Genomic DNA, 26,776 nt, shown 5'->3' with positions numbered 1-26,776 from the left:
TACTTTTAGAACAAAAAAAAAAATCTTTAAAAGCATTACAGTTATTTTATAAACACCTCCAAATAAGTCACATTTTGTTCTAATCGTTCACTTCACTGTATATAAATTTGCCCAATCACACAAATTTGTGTTACCACAAGGGAAAGAGAGCTTAATATAGCATTTGCTCTCAAAGACAGATGAAGCGCCGGTGTTTCTTCCCTCTGCTGATATTGCTCATCTTGCTCCTCTAATGGTATATTAACATCTAATCTCTTCTTAACATCAGTTTCTTTCCCTACTTTTTGCATTTCCTAAATTGTTTCGTCATCAGGTGCACTTCAAGGCGAGGAACGAAACTGCTCGAATGCTCCGATCCCCGATAAAAAATGCTCGAAATATAAATGTGTCATAGCCTGCATCGACGACTATAATCAAAGCTTCATCCATGGTGATTGCATGGATTACCATACATGTTGCTGCAAAGATTTAGAATAGGGTACTCGAGCTCCTGTGGCCGATTCTCCCTCTTCTAGTATCGCTTATGTCCTAAGAATAATAACAACAGTTGACAATAATATTTGGCTTTGTCGCCTAATTTAATTGTCGTAACAAATCCAACAATTGTTTTGCAATAGACTAAGGGGAGGGGATGATTTGAACTCGGGACGCAGTTGATTTAAGATAAAAGCCTTATCCACAAAGGCAATCCACCACTTGCTAACAAATGCAACAATTAAATTCTGCCAATAAACGCTATCATCACTTCTTACCAGAAACTTCATCCGGGGTTTTGGTAGTCATCTGATCAACTGCATGAACTGTGTTCTGAAGCTCCTCCCATATGGCTTTGTACACCATCCTCTGCCTATTGACAGCCGACTGTCCCTCAAATGATGAGGAGACGACATCAATGACCACATGCCGGCCATCCCCGTTCATATCTTCTACACTAACGGATTCCGCATTTAGCTCCTCCTTGATCTTTTTCTTCATGGATTCTATTAGTGGGGAGTCAATGGATCCAGCATTTCCGACACTTGAAGCTCGAGGACTGAATCTTCTCACACCACCGTATTCCAATCTCATATTGCTCCTGTTTTCACTGCCAATTGCTCTATGGTGCAACAATCTGATGCTCTGGCTCTTAAGTACCAACAGTGTTTTCCTTGGTTGAGAAAATAAGGATGGCAGAGCTCGTGTAAGGGCGCAGGAGGCTGATAACACGTATGGACGCACCATGATTGACTTGGCCGCCATTCTTCCCTGTCTACACCTCTACTTGAAACTCTAATAACTCTAAGCTACGTAAGGTTGCACTCTAATGCAAGAATTGAGCACCTGTACGAATATGATGGTACGAATTAAAATTGGAAAGAATAAATGATACAGCAAACATCAAGTTTTGCTAACCCAGTTTCATTTTAACATTACCCCCTGCAAGTTCGAATAACAGTCAATATTAGGCCATGTTGGGACTGCTTCTGAAAGCGTTCTAACTGCGTTTGGCTGAAAAACATAAAAGCACTTTTACCCATAATCTCTTTTTGAAGAAACTCAACATATTTATAATACAAGGTCTTCTAGCATAAGCGCTGATGAGCAGGCTTCCTACAGAAGCATTCCCAAACAAGCGCCTAAGAATCTGTTTGGAACTGCGTTTAGATAACCAACTAAAGGCGCTTCTAGTAACATTTGGCAGAAGTGCTTTCATGAGAAGCATTTCCAAACTGCCCTTAAACTAACGGGTCCAAATTTTATCACTAGCTGTACCAAATGAAATAATCATTTCCCATTGTTGTAGAATCCTTCAACTAAATTCACATTAATCTTCAAAACCCACACTATCAAATCCAGTGATTACCCCCCTAATTACTATATTTAATTAAGTCTTCACTAACCCATCAAAAGCAATCCACTATAGAAGCCGTAAAACAGTAAAAACAGAAGTATAGCAGCCTATATATTCATAAATTATGGGGAAAATGATGAAAAAATAGGAAGAAGGGAAGAGGAAGCGTACTTACCTCGCGGTTTGTATGTGTTGCGATGCGAGAGAGCGGCTGAGCAAACGAGAGGAACGAAAGAGGGGAAATCGGTACGTTAGGGTTTTCCAGGGGTAATTGTGTAAATATGAAACAGAATAATGGAATATTACTAGTACTTGATCCGAGGTGTTTAATTTTCTTTAGGTACAATCCGACGGTACTTTCAAAAACCACGTCAGCTAAAACATACGCTTCCACAGATTTCCTGCTGCTTCTCGCGCCTCGCATCGTCTATCCGCTTCATCTGCATCTCCATTTGCCGTCTGGAGTTTGAACTTCAACCAGTAGGAATTGAATATGCACAATGTTTGAGAGGGATGTGTTTTTTAGTTCGGCTGCTACATTGTCACGCGGTGTTATTAATTAATTTGTATAACATGTAAATTTATTTATTAAAAATAATGAGTTTCAAATCTTTAGACTCATTTATAAATGTTTTTAAAATGGCTGAAAACGTTTTTAGTAAAAATGTAAGTAAATAATAAAGAAACACTTGAAGTGTTTTTTACAAGAAGCACATAACTAATGCTTCCTGCAATTCAATTGCTTTTAGAACTCAAAAATAATCTCTAAAAGCACTTTCAGTCATTTTAAAAACACTTTCAAACGAGTTATTTGACATCAATAATATCAGTAGGGCTGCAACTATTATGTAGTGGCATCAGCTCAGCTGTAACTTTTGTTTGTTTAAAGTGCATTAGTTTACAATAAAATTCAATTAACTTGTTTATAATTAGCATAAATCTCATTGGCATATTGCGAATATTGTAACATTTATTAACTTGAAAAAATACCCTAAAGATGTAACATAGTTACACAATAAGTTTTATTTATTTTTTGTTAAAAAAATAAAAAAATAAGTTATTGTGATTTATTAGTAGTAATAGTGGGCCTCTTTGTCACTATGAATAATACACCTCTTCCCCCTCAATCAGTCGAAAGAACTCTTAAGGCCCGTTTGGTGGTCGGATGATATTTGACTTTAAGAATATGATTGTATTGGCAGAAATTGATTAGGCTTTATAAGATAAGACTTGTAATCTATATACAATAAGAGGTTGTATAATCTCACAATTTAACACAACAAACAATGAACTTGACTCAATTTCATTTAATTGATCACAACATATCCTAATTAGTTCACCAAACATGGTCAACTATTCATGCGCAATTTGGTGCATCATTCATTTGCAGCGCTAATACAAATAACTTCATATGCATTAACGATAAATAATTACTCTCGACAACTAGCCCTAGCATTTTCTAACATGGAAGACACACAAGCTTCTTTTAACTAATACACAGCGAATAGCTACTACAACAACTTTTGAGCTAAACTCAAGGGATGTGGATTCTCTTCCCTTCATTTTTATCTCCCCTCGCTGTCGTCCTCTCATAATTATTTTTCTTCTTCCTCTCTCTCCTTTTTTCTTCTCTTTGTACAATGATAATTTTTTTGTAGCATTCAAACAGGTGAGAAAATAAGAGAGGAGAGAGAAAAGTTGTCCCAACTCAGAGCACTGCGTGAATCTTCCAGCTGAGTAGGATTATCTTCTCTCTAATTTCAATTTTCATCCCATCCGTACTCTCACAAATGCCTTTTTGTATTTTTCTAGCTATTAAAAAGTTAATATTAAAACTTAACATGTCTTAACTGTAACCATTCAAATAGGAGGAGAATAAGACTAAGAGCAGAGAGAATCCCCTCACCCCCACCCAACGAGAAATTTTTAGTTGTGACAGGAACACGAGTGGTACACCACATGTTTTTATGTAAGTGGTGGGAAATTTTATTCTTTAAGTTATTAACTTTTTAATACACATATCACACTTTTTATAGTGACACATGATGTACCATCTCGTGTGACGGTCAATCTAAAAAATTTCCCCCACCCAACCCCCACCCCCAATAATTGTGGGCCCCCGCCTACCCATTCTCGTTCTGATCACGCCACTGCGGAAATAGCTGAAATAAATGAAATTTCATAAGCAAACGAGGACCATCTCCCATGGGCCCTACCTAACATTGATACTTGACAGCCCCACCTTTGGCTAAGGTTTGTCAACGTATCGCATCCTCATTGGTCTTTGCCTAGATATCCCTGGCCCACCGGATAGACACCACACACTGGATCAAAACGCAAAAAGGGGAGAGAGAGAAAAGCGAAGAGAGAGAGAGAGAGAGTATTCGTGCGTGAGCGAGCGAGCGAGAGGCTTTCAATATTTACGAAAATTATTACACTGCAGCAGATTTCGGTTATGGCGTTGAAACTCTGCGACTCGTGCAAATCGGCGACAGGGACTCTGTTCTGCCGCGCTGACTCCGCCTTCCTCTGCGTCAATTGCGATTCCAAGATCCATGCGGCCAACAAGCTCGCCTCCCGCCACGCCCGCGTCTGGCTCTGCGAGGTGTGTGAGCAAGCTCCAGCTCACGTCACATGCAAGGCCGACGACGCTGCCCTCTGCGTCACCTGCGACCGCGACATCCACTCCGCCAACCCTCTTAGCCGACGCCACGAGCGAGTCCCGGTCACGCCCTTCTACGACTCGGTGAACTCGGCCACTGATTCCGTCCCCGCTGTCAAATCCGCTGTTAACTTCCTCGACGACCGTTACTTCTCCGACGTTGACGGAGAGATCGAGGCGAGGAGGGAGGAGGCCGAGGCCGCCTCGTGGCTGCTCCCGAATCCCAAGGCGATGGAGAATCCGGATCTGAACTCGGGGCAGTACTTGTTCCCGGAAATGGATCCGTATCTGGATCTGGACTACGGGCATGTGGATCCGAAGCTTGAAGATGCACAGGAGCAGAACAGCTGCGTCACGGACGGCGTCGTTCCGGAGCAAAGCAAGAACATGCAGCCTCAGCTCGTCAACGACCACAGCTTCGAAATCGACTTCTCCGCCGCCTCCAAGCCCTTCGTCTACGGCTACCACCACGCTCAGTGTCTGAGACAGAGTGTAAGTCCTCTCAATTTTCTCAGTAACCAGACAGATCCGAAGAAAATTTTGCATTCATTCAGTCTCTGATCCCCTGCTTTGAACCACAGGTATCATCGTCCTCGATGGACGTCAGCATCGTGCCAGATGCCAACGCGATGACAGACGTTTCAAATCCTTACAACAAGTCAATGACCTCCGCCGTGGAGTCATCACATCCGGCGGTCCAGCTCTCGTCCGCAGATCGCGAGGCGAGGGTGCTGAGGTACAGAGAGAAGCGGAAGAACCGAAAGTTCGAGAAGACGATACGGTACGCTTCGAGAAAAGCGTACGCGGAGACCCGCCCGCGAATCAAAGGCAGGTTCGCGAAGCGCACGGAGGTGGAGATCGAAGCGGAGCGGACGTGCCGCTACGGCATCGTTCCGTCGTTTTAGGTTAATGATGTAATTAACCGGTAATCAAGCTTTGTAATTTCGCTTTTTTGTATAAATATTGGCCGTCGATCTTGTACAACTTTGTTCTTATGCAGCAGTAATGAATTTTAATTTGGTATCGGGCGTATCAGAATCTGGATTGCTATTGGTTTGGGGATTCGCATCAGGAATAATTTATACTATTAGGGAAATCATTAAACCATTAATTGGATAAGCCTTTGGCAAAGTAGACTTTCTTTATTGCTAAAAATCCACGTGTTTACTTTTTTTTATTGTCAATTACTTCTTTTGTTCATAGTGATTGATTTCCAGGACATTCCAGTTAGGGATTGAGATCCTCTTATGTTCTCTCACTTCGGATCCCACATATCGAGAACTTGGATTGTTCAAGAGAGAGATCTGGGTGTCGGAAAATAGAGATTGTATGCGTTGTGGGTGAGTAGAATTGGCTAATGGGAATTGCGAATTTTAAATTAAACAATCTAAATTTCTCAATTCGTGAGTTACAAATTGTGCAAGCACCACATAAGCATCCAAGGGGGAGAGCATTCGGCTCTCTCATGGGAAAGGTTGAACAGGGGTTGAGAGAAAAACAAGAGAGCTAGAGTGAAAAGTCACTGGTGAAGGAACTTTTGGGGTAGAGTGAGGCTCTTGAAAAAATTCTGTGAGTGGATGTACAAGGAATGTGAGATTGAGTTATGTCGATTTAACTCATATGTAACTTGTATTATTATTCTTATAGTAAAGAGCAATTCTCCCTCTCTCTCTCTCTCTCTCTCTCTCTCTCTCTCTCTCTCTCTCTCTCTCTCTCTCTCTCTCTCTCTCTCTCTCTCTCTCTCGGTTTTATTGGAGGAGGACGATGAGGATAACAATTTGGTTCGTTCGTCGTGCGCAATGGCAAAGTTGCCTTGCCGATAAGCACTGAATGTTTCTGAGTCCTCTCTCTCTCTCTCTCTCTCTCTCTCTCTCTCTCTCTCTCTCTCTCTCTCTCTCTCTCTCTCTCTCTCTCTCTCTCTCTCTCTCTACACAAATGTTTTGGGTTTCTTTTTCAGGTACAAAATGACGGGTTTACTTTTCTTTTTTAAGTAGTGCTATCTTTATTATCTAGTTCTGTCATCACTTGTATTATCTCACTAATAGATATTGGACCCGCCAATGCACATGAGTCTCATTTCTATAAGAGATGATACAAATAATGGTAAGAAAAATATTTTTACTTTAGATTTGAAGTTTTTGGTTCTTTATGTGCAAGTATTATCAAATATTATTAAATACTAGCTTTTTGCTTTAGATTTGATGTTTTTTTTTTCCCTTACTTATTTTGAAAAGTAATGAATTTACTAATCACCCAAAGTCTCATTACCTTGGGTTTTTTGTGGATCTTTATTTATTTATTTAAATTGCTAATGGGAGAAGGTAATTTAGGTGTTATAAAAGCTTCACTTTTTTGCCTTCTCTCTTTATACATATAGATATAAGAATAGTTGAATTTGAGAAATTTTGGTGAAGTTGAAGTGGTTCGTACTCCTAACTTGGGCATGAGTATGATACCAAGTTGTTCAAGTATGGTACGAGTCCCCCCTGAAAATGACATGTGATCGAAATTGGGTGGACGTAGCTAATTTCAACAGTGAACTCACTCTTTGACACACCCCGACCCAGAAAGTCCACTTGGACCCTGAATCGAGCTGTGCTGGCCGACACCTGGAAGGTGACGAAGCCATAAAATGTGATAGTGTATAAAAAGTGAATAAATTTGAATCTAAAAGTGTCTAATTACCAGAGTGCGCTACGAGTGGGAGCGAACCCATTTCACACGCGATGTCAGAGCATAAGTAAGGTACAGTAGTGTGGGTAAGAATCATACCCTTAAAAGAAGCCACCAAAACTAAGATTAGCTATAGATTCTGGTCGATACAAACTCAGCAGCTAAAACCTGGAGGGCACCAAACAGAAGGTGTGAGTAAGCAATAAAACCAAGCTATCCAAAGTTATTACCTTTCTAAAAGTAATGCCCCTAAATGTAAAACCCGTATCGTTTTCCATAAGACAATACGACATATATACATATATCCAAACCATACTCAGAAATGACCAAAACCACGGTTTGCCATTAACTCCACCATACATTAATAAGTAGGCCAAATGAACTAAATCAATACAAAGTGATATATCAGTCAGAGTCATCTAAAATGACATGTACAACTTATCCGTATCTCATCAATCATGGCTAGCATATAAGTCGGAGTCACCTCTAGTGACCTGTACGACTTATCCATATCTCATCAATCCTGGCTAGCATATAAGTCGGAGTCACCTCTAGTGACCTGTACGACTTATCCATATCTCATCAATCCTGGCTAGCATATAAGTCGGAGTCACCTATAGTGACCTGTACGACTTATCCATATCTCATCAATCCTGGCTAGCATATAAGTCGGAGTCACCTATAGTGACCTGTACGACTTATCCATATCTCATCAATCCTGGCTAGCATATAAGTCGGAGTCACCTATAGTGACCTGTACGACTTATCCATATCTCATCAATCCTGGTTAACCAATAACTCAATAAGTATACCTGCACACGAGTCGGAACCACCTAAAGTGGTATGTACGACAGGGCTGGGTGTAAATAAGTGCTACGATCACGTGAAGACTGGGCGAATAATCGCGGGTCACCTACGAGTCGGAACCACCTAAAGTGGTCTGTACAACAGGACTGTGCACCTACCTTGAATCCAAGGTGAGCATAAGGTGCGGGAGGTGAACATCACGTGAAGGACTGTGCCCTGGCCACGGGCGGGAGCACTAACACCGGGGTGCAGGTTTATGAGCTCTCAATGCATCTCAATATAACATATGCAACTCATGGCAACTAGTACGACAATATCGAAGTTGCCTAACACATAACTGTAGTCATGCTATAACGCAATCGATTCAACTAGTACCATAAACTCACCTGAACTTACCTGGGCGTCCTGAGTTCACCTTTGCACTTGAAAGCATTCCCAATAATTATATGCAAGTAATATACATATTGCTATACCATGATGCAATCTAATACTCAACCATGTCGTAGCATGTTCAATTATAAACAATTCAGTGAGAAGTGTACAATCAATAACGCCTTACTCCCAAACTACTTATTTTCAGGGATAATTATCCATGACGACCCAATTAACACTAATTTAGCTAACTAATTCATAAAACTAAAACTTGCCTTTACCAATTTCCTTCGCCTTACTCAATTTCCCAAGCAAGGCTTTTGTCTCAAATATTTTATGGCTGCATCTAACGTCTCGTTAGACTGCCTACGTACCCTAGACAGGGATCAAGCCATTCGTAGTTCATATCGTACTTCAAGCATTCACAATAATTATATATGAAAGTAATATACCTAATCAATTTAAAAGTGTCGATAGAACTCTCAATAATATGTACGATAAAAAGGAAAAGATCCACTTACTTGGAGTCTACGCTATGATTCTCTAGCGCACACATTGAGGCGTCCTGAATGATTGGTCCCTGTGACCAATTATCAAATCACATCTCAGAACTCTTATCCGAAGAGTACGTAATTCACATAAAACACAACCTCAACGACATTCTAAAATAGTTTGATACCCATTGACCACAAGTCAACCGTCGATCAAAGATCGACGGTAGGGTTTACAACCCTGTATAACTTGACCCGGAAGATCCGCATATCAGATTTCCAATCCGCAACTCCCAACGATCCACAATATGTTTCAAGAATAACATACTAAAATTTCATTACGATCCAACGGTCAGATCTCCGCCAATTGCCTAAAACAAGTGGCCATGAACATTTATTTTACTAACTTACAAATCCAATTCAGGAAGATCCGTAGGTTGGATTCCCGATCTGTAAATTCCTATAATCTTTAAATATTACGTATTATAATATATCCCATTTTGGTGACGATCCAACGGTCGGATCATCGATTCACATTTTCATCCAGTAACGTATCGTAACGAATTTAGGTTCCAACTATCAACCTACGTCATTCAAATGACAAACTGAATTCAAGACATTTGACATAGCCTAAAAATAGCATTGGCGGCCCACTGGCCACGCGCTGCCGCACGCGCCGCCGCGGGTGGCGGTCGGCCGCCCCGACTCGCCGGAAAATTCAACTATTTCCAAAAATTCTCAAACTTCACAGAAATTAAGATCTCAGTGAGTGGAGCAACTTTCATACCTGCCACGAAGTCCAAAAGAGGACGGAAGATGGTCAATTTTTCCCACAAAGCCGGCGGGTGCCTAAAACTTCCCGACGTCGATTCGTCGTCTACGGTGGTCCAACCGGGTCAAGGTTGGTTGGGTTTTGCTCCTGGGATGATGGGCTACAAAGCCCAAGTGGTGGCATCGACCATTGCTTTGCCGATTGGCCGGAAAATCGAAAAGGGTGGCCGGAGCACCATTGATTTTCGTCAACTTTCGTGGCCTCAAACCGCCTCATACCATGGTCAATCAAGGTGGTTCTTGGGTGGGTTTTGTAGAGGGGAATGAGAGCTTCAAGATGGTGGTGGTGGCATCGAAAAACGCCACCGGAGTTGGCCGGAATCGGCCTTGGAAGATGGGTGGTCGCGGGTTAGAAAAACCCACGGGAAAACTTTTTTTTTTTTTTTTTTTTTTTTTTCTTCTTTCTCTTTCCCCATTTCTGATTGGGCTTCACCTTAAATAACCAATTTCTGATTGGGGATTTAATTTAATTAACATTAAACCTTGAATAACCAATTTCGAACGTCCGTAACTGTATCGTTATAATCCGGACTCGCAAACGGCTTTCGCCTATGCGTTCACATCCACAAGTATTACGAGAATATGTTAAAAGAATAAATCATACGTCTCTCTAGACGATGGTCAACGGAAGTCAAAGTCCTTGCCTCTAGGGCAATTTCGTAAATTCACGCTTTTAAAATAAAATAAAAACGTAAAATTTGGAACGGGTTGTCACACTCTTTCATTCCTTATGCATTAGATGTACCAGGAATGAAAAGATACCAATCTCTTTGCATCCATTCTAGATAAGTAAACATCGTTGGAGCTTAATCAAGAGAGTGCATGAGTTGGAGAGTCTAATAGTTGGTGATGAAGGAAATCAAGTTGGTAATTTAGTTTTATTAAGAACTAAATGGAAGATTAACTGCATAGCTAGTTGGCTAGAAATTGTTTCTCACCCCCATTGAACTCATTTTTGAATACCCCATTGAATTTATGTTGATAAAAGAAGGGGAATTGATATTTTTAACACACCTTTTTTTTGTATTGTTAATTACTTCTTTTGTTCATAGTGATTGATTTCTAGGACATTCCAGTTAGGGATTGAGATCCTCTTTTGTTCTCACACTTCAGAATCCACGTATCGAGAACTCGGATCATGCAAGAGAGAGATATGGGCGTTGAAAAATAGAGATTGTATGCGTAGTGGGTGAGTAGAATTGGCTAATGGGGATTGCGAATTTTAAATTAAACAATCTAAATTTCTCAATTCGTGAGCTACAAATTGTGCAAGCACCACATAAGCATCCAAGGGGGAGAGCATTCGACTCTCTCATGGGAAAGGTTGAACATGGGTTGAGAGAAAAACAAGAGAGCTAGAGTGAAAAGTCACTGGTGAAAGAACTCTTGGGGTAGAGTGAGGTTCTTGGAAAAATTATGTGAGTGGGTGTACAAGGAATGTGGGATTGTGTTATGTCGATTTAACTCATATATAACTTGTACTGTTATTCTCATAGTGAAGAGCAATATCTCTCTAGGGATATAGGCGGTTTTTTGCCGAACCTCGTAAATTTATTTGTGTCTTTATTTCTTGTATTTTATTTTATTCAACTGGATTTGTATTTTGGTGGGATAATCTGAAATTAATAATTTGAAATTAAAAATCAATGGTACTAGGATAGGAAAATGCAAGGATAGGAAAATGCAAGGAAGATTATGTTTTTAGACTATATTTTGTAAACTAAATGATATAACGATTGATTGTTGGTTACCTTCTTTAATGATTTAAACAAGGAATTCAAACATCAACTATCACGTCATATGATTTACCAAATATAATTCAAGTAACTGATCTCTCTAACATCATCATTGTGATATTATGTTACTGAGTTCAAATAATATTACAATGACGTATACAAGTGTAGGCAAGTCTCACCTAAACCCAACCATACATGTAATATATATAAGGTTTTACAACAAAATAGGGAATTGTTATTCACACTTTTAAATTCTCATTTTGTACTCTAAAAATATAGTTGTTAGCGGTGCAAAATGAAATTTTGTAAGTACCAATAATAATTCCCCAAAATTAATAGATAATAGATATTATAAGTATATATAAGGTACATTATTTTGTTGGATGAGAATTCACACTCTCAACACTGTATTTCGATTTTACCAACTTCTTTTTCTTCTCACCCTTGGCCCGAACAGTAACGTGGTCCGACGTCTGATCCGATGAACTCCTCCTAGTGTGCACCCTTGTTTTGGTTTGGGCTTTGGGCTTTGGGCTTTGGGCATGACGAAAACCATCTGAATACAAACTTATATGCAGTGGAATAATTTATCACTCAGACTGCAAGTTGAATTTGATTATTATTCACAAATATTATTACAAAAAAGTAATATAATAATTCAGAAATGTTTGAATTCAAAGGCTTGGCGGCCAAGGCAAACTAAAGATCAAACTTGGCATCCCCCACCAAACTCCATAATTCTTTTAATAAAACATGTTGAAAGTAATATACATAAGACGCACTCACATTATGTTTATATATAAACCCCAAAGCTCAGCTGCTCAACCTGCAACACAAACTCTCAGCTCTCTCTCTCTCTCTCTCTCTCTCTCTCTCTCTCTCTCTCTCTCTCTCTCTCTCTCTCTCTTCTGGTTTTATTGGAGGAGGACGATGAGGATAACAATTTGGTTCGCTCGTCGTGCGTAATGGCAAAGTTGCCTTGCCGATAACCACTGAATGTTTCTGAGTCCTCTCTCTCTCTCTCTCTCTCTCTCTCTCTCTCTCTCTTTCTCTACACAAATGTTTTGGGTTTCTTTTTCAGGTACAAAATGATAGGTTTACTTTTTTTTTTTTTTTTTTTTTTTTAAGTAGTGTTATCCTTACTATTTATTTCTATTATCACTTGTATTATCTCACTAATAGATATTGGGCCCGTCAATGCACATGAGTCTCATTTCTATAAGAAAAATGATACAAATAATGGTAAGAAAAATATTTTTGCTTTAGATTTGAGGTTTTTGGTTCTTTATATGCAAATATTATCAAATATTATTAAATACTAGCTTTTTGCTTTAGATTTGATTTTTTTTTTTTTTTTTTTGGTTGCTTATTTTGAAAAGTAACGAATTTACTAATCACCCAAAGTCTCATTACCTTGGGTTTTTTGTGGATCTTTATTTATTTATTTAAATTGCTAATTGGAGAAGGTAATTTAGGTGTTATAAAAGCTTCACTTTTTTGCCTTCTTCCCTTGTACATATAGATATAAGAATAGTTGAATTTGAGAAATTTTGGTGAAGTTGAAGTGGTTCGTACTCCTAAATAGAGTGTGCAGAAAGAGAAAAACGAGGTGCGGACATTATTTCCCAAAAAGAAGCCCAAACATTTCACATAGTTATATAACAAAAGAAACACTAGATTTACAGCAAAGGTAATGAGAAACACTTTACAAACACATTGACATTTTTGTGCTACACTTGCCACCAAAAGTAGGAGAAGCTAGATTCACATACAGAGTTCTATGCTAGAGGCTGATGACATGTAATACACGTTAACAGCCTGATAAGTTCCCCATTATGTCTCTCTATCCTTGTTACAGTACATTGCTACCACAGGTTTTTCTAAAACTATACCGAAATTTATTGCACCGCCACTCTACCAATAAGGTAGGAATCCAAGCCGGAAAAAGGTGCTTTAGCCGGAACTGCTTCGTGAGGAGCCCCCTTGGTTAGCCAGGAAGCGAACAACAACACACGTGATGTTATCTGCACTCCCCCTCTGATATGCTTCCTGCATTAGCCTCTCCGCTGCCTGCTTTGGATCCTGAATAGGTTTGATCATTGCTACGGCCTCCTGGAAAAAAAGGAAATGAATGATCAGTTGCTATACCAAGCAATCAAATCAGTTTATTAATTAGGACAAGACCGTATAATCCCAGCAAAATGAACACAACCGCCACCATAACATGTAGTCAAGTAGTCAAATACAGAACAATAACTTTTCAGCTTAGGCATGCTGCCATTCACCCGCCCTATCAAATCCTTGGGCAACAAGTACAGAACAGCAAATAAAATGAAAATCCAGGGGCAAACCTCATTGGTGACAACATCCCACAGTCCATCACTAGCAAGGATAAGGAACTCAAGAGAGTTGTCAATCTTTTCCTCCTGCCAACATGAAGCAAGTTAAACAGATATGCCGAAAAGCATCAGACAAATATATATACAGGTTTTTGCATCCTCAGGGTCAGAGGCTAACACTAATCATGAGAATTTAAAATTTTCCCCAAGAAACGTGTTTTCCTCAAAAGAATTCCTTGAACACCACCATGTGTGCGTGCATCAGTATATTGACTATTAAATATCAACACAAAGGATCAAACCTGGATTTCTGGATCAGCAACAACATACTGCTTCAACAGCCTATCACCAAATGCACGAGAAACAGCGAGAACACCTCCAACTCTCCAAGTTCCTATTGTTACAATCTCCATCATCAAGAACACACTCGTGTGCCATTTCATGAGAAATCTTAAAACAATAGTAATCCTTACCAGCCCACATTACAAATCCTCCTGCATCCTCAATCCGTTGCCGCTCATCAGTCTGGTCTGGCTTGTGATCTCTTGAAACAGCTATAGCTGCGGGATACAACAGAATAATATTAAAGACCATGAAACATATGACCACTATAGAATATAGACAAATGATCAACAAAAATCTCTATAAGCATAAAGTTGCAGAGCCCTATATCCTTTTAGGTCAAATCATTTTCTTCCATCCAGAGCTAAGATATTAGCATTCAAAATTTCTCTCCATCCAGTGGTTACTGATCTCACCAAACAACAGACACAGGACACAAAAGTCCCTTCACCCACAAAATTGTAGTATTTGGTACAATTATTACGCTAAAACACAGTGTAAGGGGGACAGCGCAAAGGCTTACCGCTCCCACCCCTGCATATCACAGCTCTGGAATCACCAACATTTGCAACAAGCAAACGGTCACCAACTAAGATCGCAGTAGAAGCAGTTGACCCAGCATCTCTATTTTGATTATTTTCTGACTTCAGAAATTCAGAGTCCGTATGGCTGTAAGCATCAGCTGCACAGACAGTGAAACATTAGTCCGAAAACTGTTATTTACTTCCAAAATAGCAAATTGTAAAGCATTAATTAGAAAGCAACCATAAGTTTACTTGTACGAAGACAAACCTATAGCAGATTTGGTGTCAGAGATAAATTTTGGATGCCTGATCAAATTACTGAAAAGATTTTGCTTGACATACTCAGCAGCACGTGCACCTCCATGGCCTAATTCAATGAAAACACAGCATTTTCACGTTACCTATCTTCTTGTTTCCAAAGGTATGCTATGCAAGTATATGATGATCAGTCTTCTTGTTTTCTGAGGTATGCATGTATATGATGATAGATATATAAAAGTTTACACATAATGAATATATGTCTTCTCTGTGTGAGTACGCTTATGGAAAAATGTATTAAGTTTAACCACCAACCACCCAATAGCACATGAACCATGACTGACAAAATGACCGCTAACTAATTCAGACTTGCTAAGAATTAATCCAATAGGAAAATAATAGAAAGAATGATTATATAGACAGTCAAACCAGATGGAAATACAACAGAACCGCTGTTCCATGAAAAAAGGTTCAAGTCCGATTAGCATTTTAAAGTGAATTAAGCATGTAGAGTTTTTAGTATTCCAAATGAGAGTCCTATAGGTTCATACCACGACAGTGGTAAAGAAAAAATTCCACTGTCCAGCTAGAATAGCTCGAACCCCAAGACCAAACTGGTAAGCAGATCATGAGTGAGATCTGATGCAAAGTCAAATCGAGAAAAGATTTGTAACGACAAATGGTCGTACCAATTACAATATTATTGAGTGATCAAATAGTAAACCAAAGAAAACAAATGAAGATTATACCAAAACCAGAAGGAAGAAACTTAGCAGAGATCAAATACATACTCACACACCCACACCCATCTGCCTAATTGTGTATACATCCCATCCTAAGCATGATTAGGCTTATCCATGTGTGTGCATGGGCATGCATGTGCATGTGTGAGAAAGAGAGAGATATATACCATCGAAAACTCCAAAAAGACCAACTACTTCTCCCTCGACACCATCAATTCTTGTCTCATAGAAGTCTTCCATAGAAGATCTTTTCCCTGGAGAGCTTGCATATCCATAGCTGAACTTTCCATTCTGACTGTTGCCACATTTAATAACACACTTAGTGAGACAACTCCAAATCATGCTTGAAAATTCCAAGGAATAGAAACAGTAAAGAATTAAAAGGGAATATCATTATCCAATTCCAATCTCACATTAAAGAACCAAACTTCAGGGATCAATGCAAGAAGGGAAATAAAGGACTCTCAAAAAATTGGATGTAAGCTCCATGTTTCCCGTATGAGTTCCATCCTTATACACTCACACGTGGTTCTCCACGCTGATACGCACGCACACGCACACGCACTCGCGCACACACACGTGGAGAAATAACCACAACTCCCTAGCAAAATTGGATATAAGCTCCATTCCCCCCCAAACACACACGTGGAGAAACAACCACAACTCCCTAGCAAAATTGGATATAAGCTCCATTCCCACACACACGCACACGTGGAGTAAGATAAAAAAAATGGCTATTTTGTCGCACAATCATAACGCCACTGGAAAGCATTTTCTGCTTGTCCACAATCACAATATTCCAGAGAAAATTGTTCCGAAGATCCAAGCATGCGCAAATAAAAAAAATTAATTTGCCCAACGTTTACATTTGTCTGTGACAAACATGACAAGCTTTAATTAGGCGGACACACAAACAAGGGAACATCCCGATACAAAAAAAAACTTATATTCCAAGTTTCTTCGATCATACATGTCATATCATTTTCCTATCTTGTTTTTGTTTAACATCTTTAAATGATTGGTGAATAAATTCAATCACCCCTTGTCCGAACTATCCACTTAAAATCAAGATATATCACATACTTCAGGACTAGTGGAACATCCAAATCACCCAGACCAGGATAACAACATAGGTCATTTCTTGAAGGTACACAATATACAAAAAACACATCATACCATCCAATCACACCGAAACTCCCTTGAAATTAGAATTCACACATTCGATATGACATAAAACCCAACTCGAGAATCGCTTCCTGAACAGCTAAAAAATGACAAAATAAAAGTACCATGAATCACAAATCACAATAACTACACAAAACAAAACACAACATCTATTACCTCCCCAGCAAGAATGCCAAACTAGAAAGAAGATATCACATATGAATCATGATTCATCTCGCATGCTCACCAAACACAACAAAATGAAATATAAAAAAAAATAAAAAAATAAATCAAATAAATTGCACCAAAACAAAGTATAACAATCCATACAAATTAAAGGTAAACAATTTAGATCCAAACAAAAAATTGATAAACCGGAGAAGTAAACGACCTGAGGCCACCGCCGCTAACAGGCGGATCGTCAGCATGGACCTGGGTTGAAGCTGACAAAACTGAATTGAGATAACCCATCTTCTTCTTGCTCGAATTCTCAAATTCCCCACTTCTTGTTTCTTTGAAAATAATGAAATATTGAAGAAAAACAGCAGCAGCAATTGCTATATATACAATAAAACGACCAATTGTTTCCACGCCGAATTATAATTAGCTCTAATCACTTGAGGATCATATCTGAAATCATAAATTCCCAAAAGTTAACCTGCAAAAAAGGCCCCAAAAAATCAAAATAAAAAAAAAAACCCAAAATTTCTTAGGTATTAAGAAATTAAATTAAATTTGAGTTAAGACCCAATTCACGGATCTTGTTGTTCGTCAATGTAAACCTGTAAAGGAAACACCTTTGAAAACGAATGTGAAATATGAGAGAGAGAGAGAGAGAGAGGACCTGAAGAGAAATGTAAAGGAGGTGGCATAGATGGAGGAAGAGAGAAGTGACAGAGAGGCAGAGAGAGAGAGAAGTTTAGAGAGAGAAGGGGAGGGAGGAAAAGGACGACGAGAGTGATGAAAGACGAGCCAAAGAGGACTCTCTCTCCTCTTCTATTTTTGGTTTCAGTTTTTGGCAAACGCAAGCAGAGGAGGAAACGATAATAATTAAATAATTAAAAGATTAAAAAAATTGAGGAAAGAAAGAAAAAATTTCATGAAAATAATAGATATTGGTAATTAAAAATGTAATTAAGAAAAATAATAAGGGGTTAGTTTTGGTTGTTCGGTTCGTAGGAAAAAGTGGAGCGAGTTATGCGCGTCGCCTCCTGCATGAAGCCATTTACAGTTGGAGGCTGGAGAAAAAGTCAAATAAAATACCAAATATGCAATCAATGCAAATGTTATGACTTTCCTTTTAAGTGATTTACTTTGGGTTTAAGTCATTTTATGGTTGCTTGTTAAAGTGGGTTTAGGGTTCTTCAACATTAAAAAGAGATCAGCTGGTAACTTCATATCGCCTAAGAGGTTCATCCTTTTAGGAGTTGAAAAGACTAACAGAAGCATTTGAATTAAGCCTCTTCCTGATCAATATCGTGTAATCCATCAGCACCAAGAATCGAACTCAAGACGTGGGATACGAGCCTAAAATTCAAACCTAACCACTGGTCATCTTGTGGTTGTTGTGGGGTTAGGGTTCTTTGTTGTTAGCATAAATTGCATCCCTAAAAGTTGACTCCTTTTTGGTGAATCAACATTTTTGCTAGAAATTTTGAGAAGGCTGTCTAGCTAAAGCAATTCTTATATAAAGTTAAGACGGAATCAATGTGAAACGAGAAAACTGAAATAGATATAGGTCTTATACTCTTATACTTTTTTGAAAGATATTCTATGAATATGTCTTTATACAAATTCTTCTCTTATGTTATTATTTACTGGATATCATGAAAATTTGTTATTGAGGTCAACTGTCCTGCAAAATTTTAGTCTGCATTATTGCGATAGTTATGGTGGTGGCAGCCGTGGTGCTTGTGTTAAGGAATTTCTTTGACTTATATATAAACTTGCATTTTCACACCAGAAAAATATTATGTTAAGAACGAATCTGAAAAATAAGTAAAAAAAAGGAATATAAATTCTAAGACAATAAGCAAATCTAACCTATATAATTTCCCGATGTGCTGTCCAAATCTCATGCGTTACAACTGTAAGGTTGCACGAATCACAAATTATATTTTCTAAATTTTAATTATTTTTCTTAATTTTTTACCAGCTCTAAACGTCAACAACTACTTTCGTTTTCCATTGCCTAATTTTTTAAGCAAAAATCCCAAATTGGATATTACTAAACATTAAAAACACCATTAATGGTATGCTTTGTTACTAATTAAACGTGTATTAAAAAGGGTTGGAAGATCCCTTTCCAACTAAATCCGAAAAATCCCAAATGAACGAGGACAAAAATACAATGCTACATCACATGCACGATTGAGCTCCAACGAGCTCAAACATTGAGTTCACATCCAGAGGCGAAAATTCTACTGGCTCGTTTGAAAGTGCTTTTAAAATTACTTAAAACGTTTTTAGGTATAATATTTTTGGATTTTAAAAACACTTAAATGCTTCTTGCTTATGGTAAGAAAAACTTCAAATGCTTCTTCATGATTCACTTGCATTTTTATTAAAAATTGGTTCAAAAAATATTTTCACATATAACGTTTTTAGTTATTTTAAAAGTATTTCAAAACGAGCATTGCTATGTTATGATATAAGTATACACCATCGTATACTACTGAAAAATCTCGCCTATTGAGTGTATTAAGAACTTTCCAATACACGAAACATTCAAACTACTTGTAAAGTTGTTCTCTATTATGCTAAAAGCAATGGCGGATCAACTTGTATTAACAGGTCAAAGTCGATCAATATGTATGAACAGCTAAAGGTCGCACAATCACTATTTCGAGGAGTTGCCCACACGCGCGGGGCCGACTGTCTCTGGACGCAAACGGAAAGTGTTCGTCAAAGAAAACGATAAATTCACGTTCCGCTCACATCATTCATAAATATAATTTGTACTGACGAAAGACAGGTCATTGTCAAATCTCAATAAACGAAAGCTGTAAAATCTTGGAATCTTTTTCTGGTTCTCCTTCTTCGCTCGTGATAAGGGCATGAAACTGAGGCTACGGCCGGTGGCCCGGTACGTGCCGCCACGGTCCGTCGAGATCGTGGAACTTGAAAGACCGCTGCTTCTGGTTCTGAGGGTCAGAAAAGATCGCATAGACAAGAAGCAAAGAGAGAAAAGTGGTTTCGAAGTTACTTCTCAAAAACTAATGTTCAAAGCAAAATATTCACTTTCACTACAAAATTTACCGCTTGGTAACTATTTCGCCTTTCGTTTTGAGTGTGAAGTACTCCTCACAGTACATACAATTTCGGAACTGTAACGAAACAGGCAAAAATTAAATGCGACGAAACTTGAGTAAGACTATACTCGTTTCAAAACTCCGAAGAGCTGCGGGTTTGTTCCATCTTGTGCATAAGTCTAGATATACAAACAAAAGTAGTTTCTGGAACTTTGCCTTTAAAATGAATGAATAACGATGAAACGACGTCTAATGTAAACTTATGAACATCGGGCATGACTGCCATGCGTATAAGCATTTCCGTCCACACCTCTGGGGCCAACTTTATTGCTAGACGGAGATACCGAAACCCATTTACAACCCTCATGACCATCGCGTGTTCCTGCAGAAACAAAAGTACATTGGATAAGCAATCTCACTAGACAAGATAATGCTGCATGTTTTCAAATCACTTTCTTGTTTATTTTTTCGTCTGCTATAGCGGAGTAGAAATACAATTTATGTACCAACCTCTGACTCAAGTGAGACTCTGGACTCAGGCTCCTCATTGAACATTCGACCAACAACTTCATCGTCAAGAAAAGCATCTGCTGCAGCAATTATATCCCGAACAAGGAATACACGCACCCTCTCGCCATTCTTAGAGAGAATGAAGTGGAAAAGATCTTCAGTGGCGGCAACAACTGAATGCATGTCAAATGATTTACTTCTCAATGGATTTGGACTACTCCCCGCAGAATCTGGGGACTCCTCAGCACTCTCAGAAGCCTGTTCAGATATTGCTGCAATCTGGAACAACATATAGATCCTGAATAACACATTGAAAGTAGAAAGAAATGCAAATATTTGACTAATTAATATTGTAATAAATAAAACTTATCCAGAATAATAATAAGTTGTTATGCACAAATACAAGTATGCTTTAGGCAACCTACCAGGCGTTCTAGCCTATTCCACCTTATCGATCCATCATTGCGTATGAGAAGTTGTCTTAAAATTCTTCTCATATCAGGATTTGGGTCAGCCAGAAGTCTTCCAATCACAAAAGGATATGAACTCTCAATAACTTTGAAATTAGGATCGAGGACTTTGGCTGTGCCTTCTAGCGATCCCAGTGCCCTTATCACCAGGGCATAGTCCGGAGGAAGAGAGAAGTTAAATTCATACATAATATCGTAGAGTTGGTCCATTACTCCCTGGAGTCCATTGCAAGAATTAGATAAAGGAGATACTTTTACTCCCATAAATTGCAGCCGATTTCCACAACTAAAACAATTGAAGTGAACAGATAACTACAAGTATGCTCAGAAGGGATAGATAAAAGGACGAGAAGCACAAACCTGGAAATCTTGAGACTGTCTAGTCCGGTCACTAAAGGATGCTTGCAATGCATCAGAAACTAATTGTATATCAACCCCTTCTGGAAGGAATCCCAATGAAAGAAAGTCATTTGCCAAACCCAGGGAGTCTCGATTAACATAGTGCACAAGCTGAAAGATACAGAAACTTGTCAATTAAAACAACCATAAGTCAATTTGCCGAAATATTTAGCAACATCCTACAAAAAAGAACAAGCACAAAACTGCTTAACAGAATGAGAAACTACTCATGAGGCAACCAAATACAAACTCCATTTGTTTTTGGGTGTCCAAGGAAACTCATCAAAGACGATAAGATATATACATACAAGTAATCTCTAACTTATCGAAGACGATAAAATCTAAGCATGACAAAACAATGTACGAATGTATATAATTCCTTTAGAGCCAACAAGAAGTAACACTGCAATCTAAACACTAACGATTCAAGAAATGAGGTGGGTAAAGAAAACTAACCACCAAGAAGTGTTAAAATGTTTATAAGTTCATTACAAAGCTAGCTTAACAAAATGTAGCTGCCACTCATCCCATCTTCCCAAATGTGGCCATGAAATAGCTTAAATACTAACAAAATGAAGGTGAAGAATGGCCATAAATAGCTTAATACTAACAAAATGCAATAAATGCATGCTTAAAAATTCTATGTTGAAAAAATAATAACTTAAGCTACACATATAAATGATTGGAACTAGTCCCCGGAGAAAATAATTATTTGATGGTTCTTACCACTTGAATAAGTCCCACACGATAATGTCGAGGAATTTCACCCATCATTCCAAAATCAAAATAAGCAAGAGCACCACTATCAGTAGCAACAAGGTTACCCGGATGTGGGTCAGCATGGAAAAATCCCACCTCAAGCAATTGTCTCAAAGAGCAGTATAATCCCTATAAGGAAAGACAAAAAGGATGAGATCCTATAACAACACAGCCAAATTACGTGCAGTACTAGTACATAAGACAACTCGTAAGCCCAAGCAGGTCCAATAAGCCATTGGACCAACCCTCTTATTACCATTTGTCATATTCTTTAACTTATGTTATAAGTGAAATTCATTTTGTTTCATGTTTTGGTATTACTATCGAATAGAAGACTAAAAGTTGGTTCCAAAATAGTTAAAAGTTCACGTGTCTAATATGTGACTTTCTAAGGAGTTTGGATGGCATTATGAGAAGCATCTACAAGGGCGGCTAAGATTTTCTCAGTTTTGCTATAGGCCTAGAGTAGAAGATCATCAAGAGTCACATTAGTTAGTTTCGCCTAAGTACTATTAAACCAAATCTGATCTGACTTTTCTATGGTATTTGTACCTATAAACTTCATAATTAGGTTCAGTTCAGAATTCAATTACTGAACTCTCTTTGCTAATCTATAGCCCTACACTTTAACTTACTTTATCTTTTATCTCTATAATGTCAAAACTAGAAAAATTTATCATTAAAAAGTTCCAATGGACATAGATGTGAGCGATTCCTTCCAAATACCTGGTCAATTAATCCTTTTCTGTTCAAACCAGCCCTCTCTAAGGCAATCTCATCTGTAAGCTTAATTCCATCAATCCACTCCATTGTAAGCACACCCCTACGGGTAAACTCCCAATATATTTTTGGAATTTTTATACAGTTTGCATCTTTATGTTTAAGACTTTTTCTAGCTGTAGCCTTTGGACCAGCCTTTTTCTCATCACCTGTCGTTCACAAAGAAAAATCTACATATAACAGCTCCCTTTGTAGAGAATTAACGCAACACAGGACATGATGAATTCTCCTATAAAGCTAGTCCAACACATTTTGCCCAACCGGCATAGTACACTAATTTTATGGCATGCATACAAGCTCCATAAAAAGAGTAAAGCACCGACTTATAAAATAAATTAATTCTTACAAATGAATATCCAAATGAGCTTTTTTATTTATTTATTCTATGTCCCTTTTCTAGAAAAAAAAATCCATGGAAAAATAAGTAAAACATCAGCAATTCAAAACACCCATGAAGAAAATTGCTATTAAAATTTTAAAATGGGCTGACATGGCATGTATTTAACACAGGTCAAAAGCCTGAATGAGAGTACAGTAAATATATTTGGGCATATTCAGAACAGAAATTCACTCAAGAATGTTCCTAGGAAACAAATGGACCAATAGACAGGGTCCCCTTTAACCAGTGGGGAGATCATCATATAATGAAAGCGGGATTAACATAAGAGGCAAAACTATTGTGGAATGACTTCCGTATCTAATAATCTATTGAATACATTGCACTCATTAAAAATGCGAAAAAACTTACTTGGGTCTGAACCATAGAGCGAGGCAAAACGGTCAGCACTGTTTGCCTCTCGGATGTAATCAATTTCATCAAACATATGCCTCACCTGTTCATTCATAAAATACCAAATATCGTGTACTTTAGCAACATCATAAAAAATAACATGATGGTAAACTAAAAGAAAAGTTACACGGGGGTAAACTAACCCCACTATAGAAGATAGCGTTACAAGTGAAAATTTCTACTTTTATGACAATCACCCAACTTGAAAATTAGACACAGATATATGTTTAGGCATTAGAGAAGATTCAAAATTTTAATTTACTCTACAAAATGGAGATAGAGAAATGATAAAATGCATTCTACATGGGATGAAATCCACAACACACCATCTCATTCACTGCCACTAGTAGATCTTTGCGGGCCTTGGCAAAACGCTTTAATTGTCCCCCAATCATATTGAATAACAAGGCATCAAGGGTCAATGCAAGTGACATACCCGGCCTTTGTACTTTAACTGCTACTAGCTCCCCAGAGTGCAAGTGAGCTGCAAAACTTGAAGCAACAAAATAAACATTTCCTGAATGGTTTCCCGCAAGCATGTACTTCTTTTGCTGAACATTGATGGGAGACGCCACTAAATCAAAGGATTTTTGGTTTTTCCGCTAAGAAAAAAGCATGACATTAAAAAGGAGCTCTCTAACCTTTATAGACCTGCCCTAGGGATGCTGCTGCAACAGGCTCTGTGCTGATGTCAGCAAAAAGTTTTGAAATGGGGGCACCCAGCTGAGATTCAATAGATTTAATTGCAATACGCGTTGGAAATGGAGGTATTTGATCCTGTTATTAAAGGGTTGGATAATAATGAATAAGTAAAGAGAGCTACAACATTCAATCATATACCCATTATTATATGAGCCTGTGTGAGAAAGAAGCTATTAACCTGTAACTTAACAAGTTCTTGGCAGTATATAGTTGCTAGTATGTCTGGCCTGGTGCTCAAAGCCTGGCCGAGCTGTGAATTCAAACATAATTGGATAAACTAGGTACATCTTGCATTGCGCAATTAAAAAGAAATAGAATGACATAAGATTACAATCATTCGATATTAACCTCTCAATTGGGGAAAGAAAAGGTGTCTTGAAAATTCCATGGCAAAGAAAGTCGCTTACCTTGATGTAGAAAGGTCCCAAGAGGATAAGAGTTTCACGAAACTGCAAGATCACATTAATTATCTCAGACATTTCTCTAACTTTAGGATCATAAAAGGAGAATTGACGTAAATGTAACTATACAGTACAGTCACAGCATCAGTAAATCAATGCAGATGCAAAAGCATATGCAACACCATATCATGTAAAATAAACCAAACATATTTAGTCGATCACCTTGACGGCGCGTTTCTTTATGTCATGGACAAAGAATTGCCAGATTGTGAGCTTCACCACATGAAATGAAATGATTGCAGCTCTATACAAAGCCAAAAACGGACCAAAGCGGTAGACAATAGAAATACTTTTGGAGCCTGCATCGAGAGCATGCCCGAATTCACTTTCTAGTGATTCCTTCCTCAACTTTGCATACTCTGCAGATGGCATTTCACCATGCACGCTGGTGGAAATACTGCAAAAACCGAATAACACGAAGCATTTTGAAATTCAAACAAGAACACAAAACAAGTGCCTTGAACATGAAGCATTTCTTAAACTTACGAATGTTGCTGTAACAATTGACATGGAAACCAATTTTCTTGTCTCCATCTAATTTCAACATATTTATGGCATCCAAATGGTGTGCATTTTCTCTCATGGTGTAGAGCTGCACGAAAAATCCAATAAATTGAAGTACTCGTAACATAATCGGTGAGTTTAACTACCCTAATCAATTTAACGAGGCAATTATGTAATCCAAGTGTGTAAATTCATCAATATAATCAACTAACCAATCAAGAAATTAGGAAATATAGCAATTGAGCTATGGCGAAGGCGATTTTCTTCCCGCATTTTCACAGCAACCAAACAGATAATTAGTAAAATCTAGACGCAGGAAAACGGAGTGATCATGCGAGCCAAAGCAGAAAGTTAAGAGTGGTACTTTACTTTGGGAGAGCAGAGTGACGTGGCGGTGGCGCTTGAGCGCGGCAAAGACATTCCTCATCGGCGGCAAAAACAGTGGAGCGAAGCTCAGGAAGCCATCACGGATTTTGTAGATATGCAAATTGCACCCCTAGTGTTTGTAGTATTGATCCAGTGAGAGAGAGAGAGAGAGAGAGAGAGAGAGAGAGAGAGAGAGAGAGAGAGAGAAAGCTGCCACGTTTACGAGTGAACTCGACACCACGTACGGACACCTAACCAGCTGCCAAGTTCATGAGCGAAATTAATCAGGTCAGCCCGACCCGAAGCCTGCTCCGTCCCCATTTGCCTGTGAGAGTCTGGCTTTCCTCTTTTTTTTGGTAACTTGAGTAAAACCGTCGAGCTCGTAAACCCTCTCTGATTGCAGTGCTTCATCTCTCATCTATCTCTCTCTAAAACCTCATTGTTTCCATCAAATGGCGAATCCGCAGCCGGCGTCTCTGCGGCCATGGTTCCTCGAATCGGTGCCGTTCGTGGTGGTTCTCCTAATAGTAGCTCACGTCCTCGCTCTGGTACTCTCTAATTTCCTTCCTGTTCTTGATTTTTCGCTTTAATTGCTGTCTAAAATCTGATCTTTCATCGTGCTAGGTGTATTGGATGTTCAGATTAGCTACTGAGAAGGAGAGGCAGCCCCGGAGGAGAAAAGCACACTGAGCAGCGACAGGTTTATTATGAAATTTAATAAATTAAAAACCCTAATTTGTTGATTTCTTGTGGATTAGTGTTAATTAAGTTTGATTAATAGCAAGTGATCGCAGTTAGTTATCTGTATACTAATAGATGCTACTTCCCCATCAAGCTTTTAGCTTTATACATGTTTCATTTGGTTGCTGAGTAATCAGGGGAACAATGTTGTTATCGTTTGAATTACCTAGTTATAAAAGTACGCAAGTCGGGCAATTTACAATGTGATGGTACCAAACTTAATGATACCACACTTCATGTAAGACTGTTGTGATCGATCATCTAGACGTA

The 26,776-nt window shown here is 38.5% G+C and overlaps 4 protein-coding genes across 6 annotated transcripts; 1 reads left to right on the top strand and 3 right to left on the bottom strand.

Annotated features, from left to right (window-relative positions):
• Positions 1-23: 23 nt before the first annotated feature.
• Positions 24-2,299, bottom strand: LOC137740548 (protein BOLA4, chloroplastic/mitochondrial-like). Of its 2 annotated transcripts, XM_068480401.1 has the most exons (3): positions 2,007-2,299; positions 1,414-1,488; positions 24-1,320 (listed from the first exon to the last, which is right to left on the bottom strand). In XM_068480401.1, exon 3 carries the CDS (start codon positions 1,237-1,239, stop codon positions 742-744), a length of 498 nt encoding a protein of 165 aa, XP_068336502.1. In that variant the 5' UTR covers positions 1,240-1,320; positions 1,414-1,488; positions 2,007-2,299; the 3' UTR covers positions 24-741. The 2 variants fall into 2 exon arrangements, with proteins under 2 accessions (XP_068336502.1, XP_068336495.1); XM_068480394.1 differs by lacking the exon at positions 1,414-1,488 and having other exon boundaries at positions 2,007-2,298.
• A 1,887-nt stretch (positions 2,300-4,186) lies between these two features.
• Positions 4,187-5,516, top strand: LOC137739913 (zinc finger protein CONSTANS-LIKE 4-like). Its single transcript, XM_068479663.1, has 2 exons — positions 4,187-4,985; positions 5,075-5,516. Exons 1-2 carry the CDS (start codon positions 4,287-4,289, stop codon positions 5,396-5,398), a joined length of 1,023 nt encoding a protein of 340 aa, XP_068335764.1. The 5' UTR covers positions 4,187-4,286; the 3' UTR covers positions 5,399-5,516.
• Positions 5,517-13,037: 7,521 nt separating this feature from the next.
• LOC137731022 (probable protein phosphatase 2C 59) lies at positions 13,038-17,788 on the bottom strand. 2 transcript variants are annotated; one of them, XM_068470076.1, is made up of 9 exons: positions 17,556-17,788; positions 17,165-17,431; positions 15,777-15,904; positions 14,877-14,975; positions 14,608-14,766; positions 14,216-14,302; positions 14,045-14,136; positions 13,755-13,829; positions 13,038-13,515 (listed from the first exon to the last, which is right to left on the bottom strand). In XM_068470076.1, exons 2-9 carry the CDS (start codon positions 17,242-17,244, stop codon positions 13,357-13,359), a joined length of 879 nt encoding a protein of 292 aa, XP_068326177.1. In that variant the 5' UTR covers positions 17,245-17,431; positions 17,556-17,788; the 3' UTR covers positions 13,038-13,356. The 2 variants fall into 2 exon arrangements, with proteins under 2 accessions (XP_068326177.1, XP_068326168.1); XM_068470067.1 differs by having other exon boundaries at positions 17,618-17,788.
• A 2,223-nt stretch (positions 17,789-20,011) lies between these two features.
• On the bottom strand, positions 20,012-25,904 carry LOC137747177 (uncharacterized). Its single transcript, XM_068487226.1, has 14 exons — positions 25,769-25,904; positions 25,382-25,487; positions 25,058-25,292; positions 24,842-24,883; positions 24,613-24,684; positions 24,374-24,509; positions 24,059-24,216; positions 23,691-23,775; positions 22,889-23,091; positions 22,130-22,291; positions 21,365-21,514; positions 20,960-21,220; positions 20,535-20,813; positions 20,012-20,406 (listed from the first exon to the last, which is right to left on the bottom strand). The coding sequence occupies exons 1-14, from the start codon at positions 25,824-25,826 to the stop codon at positions 20,158-20,160; spliced, it is 2,196 nt and encodes a 731-aa protein (XP_068343327.1). The 5' UTR covers positions 25,827-25,904; the 3' UTR covers positions 20,012-20,157.
• Between the last annotated feature and the right edge of the window lie 872 nt (positions 25,905-26,776).

Source organism: Pyrus communis, chromosome 1, assembly GCF_963583255.1.
Source record: "Pyrus communis chromosome 1, drPyrComm1.1, whole genome shotgun sequence".
NCBI lineage: Eukaryota > Viridiplantae > Streptophyta > Magnoliopsida > Rosales > Rosaceae > Pyrus > Pyrus communis.
Note: the sequence above shows the minus strand (reverse complement) of the source record. Positions and strands in the feature narration are given on the sequence as shown.